General features: G+C 46.5%; 1 protein-coding gene across 1 annotated transcript in view; it reads right to left on the bottom strand.

Moving 5' to 3' along the window:
• Positions 1-374: 374 nt before the first annotated feature.
• The window catches only part of CSRNP1 (cysteine and serine rich nuclear protein 1), a 34,160-nt gene continuing 21,877 nt past the window's right edge, over positions 375-12,657 (bottom strand). Inside the window, exons 3-5 of the mRNA XM_080974130.1 lie at positions 6,351-6,610; positions 5,398-5,694; positions 375-3,449 (exon numbers count right to left, since the gene is read on the bottom strand). Of these exons, the coding sequence (XP_080830256.1) occupies positions 2,403-3,449; positions 5,398-5,694; positions 6,351-6,610 (1,604 nt within the window). The 3' untranslated portion in view covers positions 375-2,402. The remainder of the gene's footprint in view (positions 3,450-5,397; positions 5,695-6,350; positions 6,611-12,657) is intronic.

Below are 12,657 nucleotides of genomic sequence, written 5' to 3'. Positions count from 1 at the left end.
TTTTTTATTATTTTAAAAGACTCCCACAAATTAAATAAAAAACGGTGTATATATACGTATGTATAGTTTTAAAAGTTAAGCAGATGTTTAAAGTTTTCTCACAGTGGGATAACCCCTTTACACTAGATAGATGCCAGATTATTCTGTAGACATTTTCTCTTTACCACGCAGGTTTGTTAAAAGGGGGGGGGGAGACCCCTCTTTGCATAGACCAGATGGGGCAAAGTCTTTCCAACCAAAAGGTTCCCATGTGGAAGGAATTCCGGGTGCTTTGTACATCTCTGGGAGGTCAAAGTGCAGGTCTTCCAATGTCAGGAGAGGCAAGAATTCCATCTATTTCCATTAACGAAGCTTAGGCCACTTTTAAAAAAAAAAAAAAAAACAAACAAACCCCAAAGCACAGCCACTAGGCCCAACCATCAGGTTAACCAACAAAATCCTAAATGTCAACTTTTCATGGCTTAAGGGAATTCTAGAGAAAACCATCTTTGACCTGTGGGATTCTAGTTCACTACAGAATAATCTTTGAAAGAAAAGGTGCGCAATTTATCTGGATGGTTCTGCCTTCTCCTGCTATTAGCGCCATGGGCAGTCTGTGCTGAAACTGGAGTGGCCTGGCTAAAGACTGTGAGTTAAGACCCCCAAAGATATCCCAAAGCACCCTGAGGCTTGCAAGCACAGTTTTTTGCTCCCCATCACAACCCCCCCCCCCTTTTGCAATTTTTGCTCTTTCCATTCCTCTAAAAAACTGGAACCTTGGCAGCTCCAGAATTGGTTCCTCTATATATTCAGGCAGCATAGTAATAGATCAGATTGGTTCTATCAAAAAAATCTCATGGCCAAATCCTTAAGGACATTAAATAAATTACAAAATAATTTACCACACCATTTTAACCTTTCCTCTCTCTTCTTTAAATAGTTCATTCTATTCCCTCTCTCTTCATAGTTCCCGGCCTCCTTATAATTGCCCCTGGCAGAATTATGGACATCACACACAAAAGAACGGAACTGTGATTTCATTTTTCAAATGGTTATAGCGACATACAACCTTGTGATACAGTGCTTGAGTCCTGCGCCACACAGCGCTGCAGTGATGCATGGAGAGTGTCTTTCATGCTCAGCTGCAGCAGCCAATGTGCCGCATGCTCAGAAATTCAAAGGCTCTCCTACACTACAGGTGTGTGACCCAGAGAGAGGCCCTTTCACTTGCACCGTTTGTGGCAACGACACTCCCCACTTCCCCATTCATATCTGCACTGCAAAGCTACTGCACAGATTTAAAAACCAACCTCCTAATAGTAACCTCTGTGGTCCACTAAGGAAGAAATGGAGCCCCATAACTCTTGAAGCTTCCCTGGCTCCCATCACGCCCAAGCCAGCAATGATGGGAGTCCTAGTCTGGCAACACCCACAAGGTCCACAATCTCTCCGATCCAAGAAGAGGGGCTGGGGAATCTCTCAAGGAGTCTTCTCAACTCTCTCCTAAGATGACTAAAGTTCTGAGAAGTTCCATTTAGAAGCCCAGAATGGTTTGTAGTGTGGATATGGGACTTATGCAAAAGACAGGGGATGGGGGAATTATACTTGAAAGTATAACAACTCCTCAGTGTTTTAACCAAGAGGGGAAAATGGGGCACCCGAACCAAGTGACCCATTGAGGCAGGCTTGGGCTATTTGCAGGTCCTTGATAAACCACGTTCCTACCCAGGCATGAACACGAAATAAATAAATACAGATATATTATGCAAAAAAAATGATTGTGCACATAATACATCCAAGGTATGACTAATTTAAATAAGATTCGGTGCTCAGTTCAAGCTTCGAAGGCTACTTGAAAACTGTGGAGGTTTGCAATAAATAGAGGGCATGGGGGGAATTATGTATATAATAGTGTGTGTTGTGTCATTTATTCTGCTTCCTTGTAAACCTCTTCCCATTTAAGCAAGAGCAAACTCTTCAGCAAATCCTTCCCCCCACCCCACCCCCCACAATAAATATAATTATATATACTTAGACTTCCCAAAGTAGCTTGAGAAAATTGTCTGCAAACATTTGAAAACGTTCACAGAAGGTGCTTTGTGGACGAGCAACGCATTTCTCACGAGGTCTTTCCCTGCCCCCTCCCTTACGTGCCTCCCAGCCCAAAATACAAAATGCAGGTAAATTGTGTTTAGCAAAAAATTGTCTTCCACCCCCTGCCCACCCCCAATGCCGAGAGTTTTTTGCACCAACAGCAAGAAAACCGATTGCGGCTGCAGAGTTTGTTTCGTCTTCCTCCAAAGTATCTGAAAAAAGGAACAAAATATTACGTAGCATTTCCTTCTCTTCCGGGAAGGGGTTGGCAGTTTCTTGCGGGGGTTTCCCCCCCCACCTCCTCGGCTTTTCCCAAAAAACAAAAGCATTTAAACCTTCACTGTTTCCATGAGAGAGGACTTAATGGCATCTTCTAGGAGCTGATTGTCTGTAAAAGGAGCAGGGGTTTCTGGGACAGATTCGGACAGGCCAATGAGGGACTCCAGAAAGCACGGGCTCTGATCCCCGGGCTGGGGCAAGCTGGGGAAATTCGGCAACTGGAGCTGCAGCGCCGAAAAGTTGTCCAGGTTCTCGTACTCCTTCAAAGAATTGTAAAGGGGTCCAAGGTTGTAGTCCGAGAAGGACTGGAAGAAATCCAGAGAGTCCGAGGAGAGGCTCAGATCCATGTAGCTCCTAGAGCCTTGCTCCATTGAGGCGACGGCGGAGGAGGAGGAGGAAGAAGAGGGGGCACAGGAAGGAACGCCCGCGGCTTGGGTTGCCCTGGGCAAAGTTTCCTCCAGAAAACAGCTCACCCCCTGGTTGGCGTTCTCGTCCAAACACCCCGTGATGTTCGACGAATGGTTCAGGGGGTGGCCAGAGCCAAACTTGTCGGTGGCGCACTGGTTCTCCACGTCCACGCTGAAGAAGCCGGTCGGGTGGAAGGAGCTCAGGTTGTCCTGGCAGTTGCTAGCGGCGCTGCTGTCGTCCTCCGTGTCGGAGTCGTTGAAGTGGAGAATGCGGGCCAGGCCGTCGTCGTCCACGTCCGACTGCGACTTCTCGGAGGGGACGGCCTCGTACGGCTCCTCCAGGTCCTCGCTCTGGTTGGACGACACCGAGGAGTCGGTCATGTCGCTGCTGCAGCTGTTCTCGCCGATGGCCTCCAGGTCCGTGCTGAACTGGAAGGCGGGCGCCAGCGGCACCGTCCTCTCCTCAAACGCCGCCTTGCCCGCGGGGCACCCGAAGGGGAGCAGCCGGTCCCGGAAGAGGGGTTCAGGCTCCGGGCTCCGCTCAGGGCTGGGCTGGTTCTTCTCCAGCTCCAGTTTCATGATGGTGTGGATGAAGTGTGTCTGCACCCGGGCTTGGTTGAACTCGATCCGGCCCTCTGTGTTGCCGCAGCCGTCCTTCGTGCAGCCGCAGGGAAACGACGTGTGGTCCATCTGGGGAGCAGAAGGACTAGATGTTAGTCATACGGCCTCTACCTTTAAGCCAGACTTTTTATTTTTTTAAAAAGGACCTGCTCATAACTGGTTCAACTGCTTGCTTTTAGCCTGTCAAGTCTGACACATGCATTTCTCTTTGTTTTATTCAACAACAAAAAATTAAGAAAAGGGCTTTTAATACTGCTGTGCTGATATTCTTCTGGTGGTTCCCTCACTGCGAGAAGTGAGGTTACAGGGAACCAGGCAGAGGGCCTTCTCGGTAGTGGCACCTGCTCTGTGGAACGCTCTAGATATCAAGGAAATAAAGAACTACATAACTTTTAGAAGACATCTGAAGGCAGCCTGTATTGGATAGTGTTTAATGTTTGATGTTTTGTTATGTTTTCATATGTACAGTGGTACCTTGGGTTAAGTACTTAATTCCTTCCGGAGGTCCGTTCTTAACCTGAAGCACCACTTTAGCTAATGGGGCCTCCTGCTGCTGCCGTGCCGCTGGAGCACGATTTCTGTTCTCATCCTGAAGCAAAGTTCTTAACCTGAAGCACCATTTCTGGGTTAGCGGAGTCTGTAACCTGAAGCGTATGTAACCCAAGGTACCACTAGAGTGGCTGGGGAAACCCAGCCAAATAGGCAGGGTATAAATACAATAACAACAACAACAACAACAAAACAACAACAACAATTCTATACTTCCCTTCAGCAAAAGATCACAGGGTGGTTCACAAGATAAAAACCATACAAGATAAAAACACAAATAAGTAATTAAAATAACACCCAAACACTCCCTGTGTTTTAATACAGCTGCCAACACACCTGTGACTTCGACATGTCTGGAGAGGCTCACCTGAGCAGTAACATTTTAAGCAGGTGCCAGAGAGAGAAGACTGAAGGTGCCCCTGCCTGGTGTCAGTTGCGTTCAGGTAAGTGCAGACAACACTGGGCAGGATGGCCAAACTGGCCTGACAGACTGTAAGGCGGCTTCTTTTGCACCTATGCCCTGCTCAGCACATAGGAAAAAGGTGGAGCTGCAAACTTCTCTGTGTTCACACTCGCCGGGAGGGTAGCAACACGAGACAGTGCCCTTTCTGTGGTGGCTCCCAGTCTATGGAATGGTATCCCTAGAGAGGCTCACATGATGCCATCATTGCATGTCTTTAGGCGCCAGGCAAAAACATTCCTCATTGCCTATGCTTGTGGGCCATTAAATAATCTACGGCCTGTTAAAGCTGAAATGGTGGGGACTGTGTTATTTTATTATGCTGCTTTCATTTTTACGCTCGGTACGATGTGTCCTTAATGGTGTACACCGCCCTGGGATCTTCTGATAAAGGGTGGTTTATTAATGAAATAAATCGATAAACAAAAACAGTGTGGAAAGGCTGGCCAATATCTGTTTGGTGGGAGAACTGCCGTCTCCCATTTGCCCTCTGGGCAAAAGCAGCTGCTCATCTCAGCATCCTCCAAGGCTTTTTGCTCGTCTTGAAGCTTCAGACCTCGACCCTTTATACCATTCCGGACACTGAGGTCCGGCGCCAAGGGCCTTCCCTGCGAGAAGTGAGGTTACAGGGAACCAGGCAGAGGGCCTTCTCGGTAGTGGCTCCCGCCCTGTACAACACCCTCCCACCAGATGCCAAGGAAATAAACAACTATCTGACTTTTAGAAGACATCTGAATGCAGCCCTGTATAGGGAAGTTTTGAATGTTTTGATGTTTTATCGTGTTTTTAATATTCTGTTGGGAGCCGCCCAGAGTGGCTGGGGAAACCCAGCCAGATGGGCAGCATATAAATAATAAATTATCATTATCATTCCTTCTCAGGCCCTACATACCAGAAGCAGCGGAAGACCAGCTTCTCCCAGGGCAATCTCCGCTTTCCCCACACCGGGTCCCATAAGCCCTCTTCCCCGCAAGAAACCAGGCCAAGAAGGCCTCTCCTCACACACACCTGACATTTAATGCCTGCCAGGCTGCAGCTACACGTCTCGGGGTCGCAGAACTCCTGGCAGTCGCAGCCGCAGTCTTCCCGGGAGAGGCGGATGCTATGCAGCTCTCGCTTCTCCTCTTTGTCGATCTTCTTGACGCCCATGGCTTTGAGCAGAGCTCGCCTCTTCTTGGCCGGGTATGGCTGGAGGAAGAAGCCGTCTTCCAGCTCGGTGGCACTGGCGTCGATGTCATCGTCAGAGATGTCTTCTGTGGTGAGCTGGTTGGCTTCCTCTGACTCCTTCGTACCGTTCATGGTGAGCTGTTTGGAGAAACGCAGAGAAAACTTGTGTAAGAAGCAGAAGCATGACGGCCGCCATCTTGAAATCAGAAATCCCTCGTTGTCCAAATAATCTTTATTAGTTTTCCGGTTACATACGCCACATACACATAATGTGTTGCATTTTACATTTATACTTGCTCCTAAGCACTGACTTCCCTCCTTCTGGTTTTTTATATCACATATAATTTTATCGCATTATTTTCATCCATTTTGTATATTGTTATTCATTTTCCGTATTTGTCCATAGTATATCCATAAACAAATAAATCCTCCTGTTTATTCAATTCTTGTTGTCTGTCTGTCTTTATTTATTTATTTACAACTACTGTTAGTTGTATTAATCTCCTTATACATTTTGCTTCTTATTATTTTCATTATCCATCACTTTTCTTAATCTTTCCCGTTATGAGGTTTATTTCCAATTCTACCGGTTTCCCTATTTCATCTTATCTTTCCTATATACGACAGAAATTTTCCCCATTCTTTTTGAAATGTTTCCTCGCCCTGTTGTCTAATTTTCCCTCTTAATTTGGCTATTTCTGCATATTCCAAGAACGACCAGAAATTGTTTTTACAGCTAGAGGCGCCTCTCCATAGCGGCCTTCTGCATGCCCACCCGGTGTCCCACCACTTACTTTCCACTTCAGGGCTTCCAGCTTCTCCTCTTTCAAGCGCTCCTTGAGCTTCTCCCGCCGGACGGCCTCTTGCTCCTTGGAAAACTCGGCCAGCGTGAACTCCCGGGAGAAGCCGTGCTTGCTGACCATGCCTAAGGTGCAGCCCCCGCGGCTGGGCACGCTGGTAAAGCCCTGGCAGCGCGGGAAGTAGAAGACGGTGACCCGGTCAAACTCCACGTTGTTGCGCTTCAACCGTTTGCTTTTCTTCAGGATGGAGGTGGCTGGGAGAGAGAAAGACGAAGCGAGGTGAGCGCTTGCTGCAATGGCTCATTTAAAGTGCATAATCAATGGCTGAGAATAGGGTATTAAAAGAGAATGAATCTTTCCTGTTTCCATCTCCTATCTGTACCATTGAGGGCTAGAAACCTGCTTTTTTGAAAACCAAGAGGGGAAAACAGTTTACAACACCTGAAGTGCCTTTTAACATGACTGCAATACCTAAAGGACTGCCTCTTTCCATATGAACCTACCCGGACCCTGAGATCATTATCTTTTTTAAAATATATATATATTCTTTATTCATTAAAAAATTTGCATGTCTTACAAACATTATGTACTATCTCTTAACAGGTAGAAAAAAGAAAATTATATAAAATAGAAAATTTATAAAGAAAGGAAAAAGGAAAAATAAAGAAGTAACAAAGATAAACAAAGAACTAATAATAAAAAAGACCAAGTTATTTACATAGTAAAAGTACTCATTGACACAATCATCTTCTGAGGCCCTTCTTTGTGTGCTGCCTCCTCCTCAAGAGGTCCAGAGGGTGGCAACAGGGCCTTTTCTGCAGTGGCTCCCCCTCTGTGGAATACTCTCCCCCAGGGAAGTTCGCCTGGCACCTTCATTATACGCCTTTAGACACCAGGCAATAACGTTCCTTTTTAACCAGGCCTTTGGTTGATTTGATTGACATCCTATGCCCTTTTAAAATGTTTTTTTTGGGGGGGGGTATCAGGTTGTTGTTTTTATTTTGATTACGTATTTTGTGGTTTTATATTTTGATTCTATTCTGAGAACCGCCCTGAGATCTCCGAGCATAGGGCGGTATATAAATTCAATAAATAATAATACAAGACTCCAAAAACAGACAGGCTGGAGGTGGGAGAAGGAACCATTTCCCCACAAGCAGAAATCTAGCTGCTCAGGAATATTATATTATCACTCCAATTAGACACAATGGTGCAAGTGTTGAGAGTTGAAGGTTAAGAGTTTCTGATGGCGATAACAGAAGGAGGGACGGACTGTTTTCCTTACAATAAGGATTCAAACCTAGGTTTGGCTGGGGCTAGTCCAAAACTCTAACCACTAAACAATACTGCCTCTCTTATTAAAAAATGAAGTGCTGGGTTTTTCGCTTTCCTTTTTTGACTAAATTTCTCAGAGCGGCTTTTTTAAAAAGAGCTAACCAACTGCCTTGAAAGACCCATGCATAAAATTAAAACGGGAAAAGACAGCTCATCTAGAGCAGGCATCCGTTATGTTATTTTGATCCTCTTGACACCTTTACTCAGCCTTTTGAGGGTCCGAAGCCTTTCATATGCATACTCTCCATCCTCCTGACAACAACCTTGCACGGTAGATCAGCATTAACATCACCAGGTCTGCAAGTCACACAAAGCAGGGGACAATCTCTGCAAAGAGTCTGGACTGCAATTCTCTACCCACCTCTAGGGGCAGCAGCCCCCACTGCAACTAGGCAGTGGTACCTTGGGTTACATACGCTTCAGGTTACAGACGCTTCAGGTTACAGACGCTTCAGGTTACAGACTCCACTAACCCAGATACAGTACCTCAGGTTAAGTACTTTGCTTCAGGATGAGAACAGAAATCGTGCTCCGGCGGCGCGGCAGCAGCAGGAGGCCCCATTAGCTAAAGTGGTGCTTCAGGTTAAGAACGGTTTCAGGTTAAGAACAGACCTCTGGAACAAATTCTTAACCCGAGGTACCACTGTATTTTAATCTTTTTCTTTTTCTTTTATTATGTTTTTACTGCAATTTTATTGGTGTTAGCCGCCCAGAGCCCGGCTTTGGCCGGTGAGGGCGGGGTTTAAATAAAATAATTTAATTTTAAAATTATTATTATTATTATTATTTCAGAAGGTGCAAAATCCGGCAGGTTCAGCTATTAAATGCAAGCTGGACCAATTTTTGCCTCCGGCCCAGGCACGTGTGGAAATATTACAGTGTGTCCCTCTCCCCCCCCCCCCCCCAGGTCTGTTCTATACACTGCTGCACATTTGCGCTGGCTCTCGTTTCGGCGGGGAGACTTGCGCCGTCACACCACACACACACACCCCAGATGCCGTCCTGCCAGCCAGCAGATTCCGCAAGACGCAGCCGCGTTCCTGGGCTCGTGACACTTTTCTCAAGGAAACGTGTTTTCCCCGAAAGCAACCAGGGACATGAAATATTCACTGCACGTTACTCCGGCCGTCTAAGCGCACCATCTGCGCGCTGTCAAGCCAAGGGAGTCGGGGGGGGGGGGGCTTTTTTTGCAGACCAGATTTCTCCCCCGCCCTCCCGCCCACTTTACTTAAAAAGGAAATACAGACACCCAAACAGTTTTGCTGGTGAAGCTTCTTGCGAGGGGCGGAGAGAGAGAGAGAGAGAACACAAGATCATCAAAACAGCTGCTTTGAGGACATTTCCTTCGCTGCTGCTCGCTGGGAGGAACTGTAAATCTACAAGCCTAATCTCCAGGGGCTAATTTAAAAGCAGCTGCAGAGTCACTCCTTTTCATAGGCAGGTGATCCCAATGTAAACATGGCTGGCTCAAGTGCCTGGTTTATCTTAAAGCACCTGCACGATGCGTTTTATGTATATATATATATATATATTTTGGGGGGAGGCTTTTTTAATGTTTAACCTTACCGGTGCAATCAGGTACTTCTGCCTAATGCAAATTCAAATGAAAAAAGAAGCTTAAAAAAAAACAAACCCAAACAAAAACCCCACCAAGCATAGCTGTCAACTTTTCCCTTTTCTTGCGAGGAATCCTATTCGGAACAAGGGAATTTCCCTTAAAGAAAAGGGAAACGTTGACAGCTATGCCACCAAATAGGCAAGTGTGGCAGCAGCAAGGAAAAAAACGCAGGAAATGCAGAATTGCAGCCTGCAGAATCTCACAAGGGGTGGCAAGCGGTTGCAAAGTCAGGGGTTCTTGCGGAAATAAAGAAAGCGCTGCCACCAGCTGTCTGTCCTGGGTTCAAATCTTACCTCCCCCTTAAACTTGCACTCAGCAAGCCACTGAGCCACACACACACAAACACACCCCTCTTCTGGGTAAGAGCACGAGAGAGCAAGTGCTTGAAAGCCAGTGTGGTGTAGTGGTTAGCGTGTTGGCCTAGGAGCTGGGAGACCAGGGTTCGAATCCCCACTCAGCCGTGAAGTTCGCTGGGTGACCTCGGGCCGGTTGCTGTCTCTCAGCCTAACCTACCTCACAGGGTTTTTGTGGGGACTAAGTAGGAAGCAGGGAAGATTATCGTGTACAGTGGTACCTCGGGTTACATACGCTTCAGGTTACATACACTTCAGGTTACTGACTCTGCTAACCCAGAAATATTACCTCGGGTTAAGAACTTTGCTTCAGGATGAGAACAGAAATCGTGCTTTGGCGGCACGGCGGCAGCAGGAGGCCCCATTAGCTAAAGTGATGCTTCAGGTTAAGAACAGTTTCAGGTTACGAATTAAGTACTTAACCCGAGGTACTACTGTATTCTGCCTTGAGCTTCCTGGAGGAAAGGCGGGATATATATTTAATAAAGTTAAAAACTAACAATGTGGGATCACCCTTTCGGCGAACTGCTAGCATATGCCTCAGTTCTCCCTCTCGCTGTTTTAAATGATGATTTTTTTAAAACCCTGCAAAAAGTTAATACAAAGATTGGGAACCGCAAGTTGTACACTGTCTTTGCCATGTCCCATCCTGTCCCCCCACCCCCCAAATGCCACGGCCGGATACGACCCGCACCCCACACTATCCTAGACTCAAAAACTATGTGGGAAGAGGCTGCCAACTCCATCATCCGTCATCTGTAAGACCTCATGCTGGCCATTTTGGGATCTCCGGGGCTGCGAATTCCAGGACAATCGCAAAGGAAACCCTGCGTCACCACCAGCTGTGGCCTGGCACCTGCTGTGGCTCCACAAATAGCATGCAAATCCACCCGGCGATGCCAAATTATGCAGATGGGCTGCAGATTCAACAACTTCACACTCCTGTCCCGGTTTTGAGCTACTCCTTTCCAACACAGGCAACTTGAAGGAATACCCTGCACTGATTTCTCAACGCCCAAGGTGGGCTCACATCCGTCTCCAATCGCAGAGAAAGAGGCTCGCTCTTTTTTGTGGGTTTTTTTTTTTTTTTTTTTTTTGCTATAAATAAAACACACGCAAAAATGGCTCTCCGTCCGCTATGAATAATGTCGCAATGCTTAGCTTGGAGCAGTTTAGCTTAAGATGGCAATTTACTGAATTCAATTAAATGGAGATACGCAGGGGTCAAACCAATCTAAGTGCATCTGTGAGACACGTCTGTGCTGGCTTAGCCAGATCGATCTGGAATCCATTTACTTAAAAACTGGCACAACTCTTCCTTATATTAAATAATGAGGCTCCCAGGCCTCTCGGGGGAAAGGAATGAAGCTCAACAGCTGCTCAGGAATCTGCAAGCAGAGGATTAAAAATGTAGTATCTATAGTGACCAGTTTCCAGCTCGCCTCCTCCTTCCCCACCAAGCGCGCTTTGCTAGGGAGAGAAAGCATGCTGGTCATCATTTAAGGTACTGTAACCTTGATCCTACTTGCAAAAAAAGTCAAGGTGTCTGCGATCTTCCTGAAGCTGAGATGATGCGCAATGCCTGCAACATTTGAACTACGGCTAGTTTTGCAACCCCCAAATGTATTTTTTTTAAATGCAACTTAAAACCAAAATGGTTTTTTTTAATGTATGTATGCATGTAAGGACGCGGGTGGCACTGCGGTCTAAATCACAGAGCCTAGGGCTTGCCGATCAGAAAGTCGGCGGTTCGAATCTCCGTGACGGGGTGAGCTCCCGTTGCTCGGTCCCTGCTCCTGCCAACCTAGCAGTTCGAAAGCACGTCAAGTGCAAGTAGATAAATAGGTACTGCTCCGGCGGGAAGGTAAACGGTGTGTCCCTATGCTGCTCTGGTTCGCCAGAAGCGGCTTAGTCATGCTGGCCACATGACCCAGAAGCTGTACGCTGGCTTCCTCGGCCAGTAAGGTGAGATGAGCGCCGCAACCCCAGAGTCGTCCGCGACTGGACCTAATGGTCAGGGGTCCCTTTACCTTTTTATGTATGTATGTATTTAAACACTGCAAGCAAGATACTTTCACAAGTCCTGTGAAAAGTTACAAAAAAACCCCCACCCAAAATGTTCAAGAAAATGGCTTTGGGACTCAGTTCAGATGTGGATGATTTTTCTTTTGTTCTAAGCACTTCTTGTCCAACAATGGTGAGCAAGAATGAAGGCTAGAAGAGAGCTCTCCATTGCAGATGCTGGTGATAGCTGTTACAGACAGTGACCAACACAGGCACACTGAAGCTTCTGCACATCTAGTGGCCCATTAAGAGTCAAAACATATGAGCCAGCCGTTGCAAGTGATGCACCAGAGAGCTCGCTTTGATTTCTGCCAGCTTATCCAAAGGTTTCTCCCCCTGCCAGCCAGTTGGCACGTCTCTCTCGGTTCTGCTCAGTAATGTCAAAATATATAAACACTTATTACCGAGAGAGAGAAATAAAGTTAAATATTTGTTAATATCAGACTTCAGCATTTGCAGTCATCCCTCGAATTGTTTGCAATGCTTCCGCCCCTTCCCCACAAGCCAGGAGGAGAACACAGAAAGTTCATTGTTGCCGCACAAAAGCCAGAACACAAAAAGAAAGCCTCTTTGTTGTTACAAGACTTCCAAGGCATTTGGAGACGGCAGCCGGTTTGCAAGCGTCGCCTAAGTGGACCTCAGAAGCAAAACAGTCCCAGCAGTCTGGTACAAGATTTACCGATTAAAACGATTGCCTTTCACTGGAAGGGCAGCGGAGAGCATCTCTGCAGGATGTAGGTACAGTCCGTGGAGAGGTTTAGTGAAAAATGCAAAACTGGAAGCCATTATTAATGGCAGAAGGGGAAGGATGCTGCGAGGACAGCCAGAAAATGTTAATTTAGCACACTGGATATTTTGCTGAATAAACTAGAATGACCAAATTCCACTTGTATTCAATGAGCTAGTTAATTCTTCATTTTTTTAAAGTGTG

This window comes from Podarcis pityusensis (assembly GCF_964106645.2).
Source record: "Podarcis pityusensis genome assembly, chromosome: 12".
Classification (NCBI taxonomy): Eukaryota; Metazoa; Chordata; class Lepidosauria; order Squamata; family Lacertidae; genus Podarcis; species Podarcis pityusensis.
The sequence above is the reverse complement of the archived record's forward strand: the minus strand, read 5'-3'. Positions and strand labels throughout refer to the sequence as shown.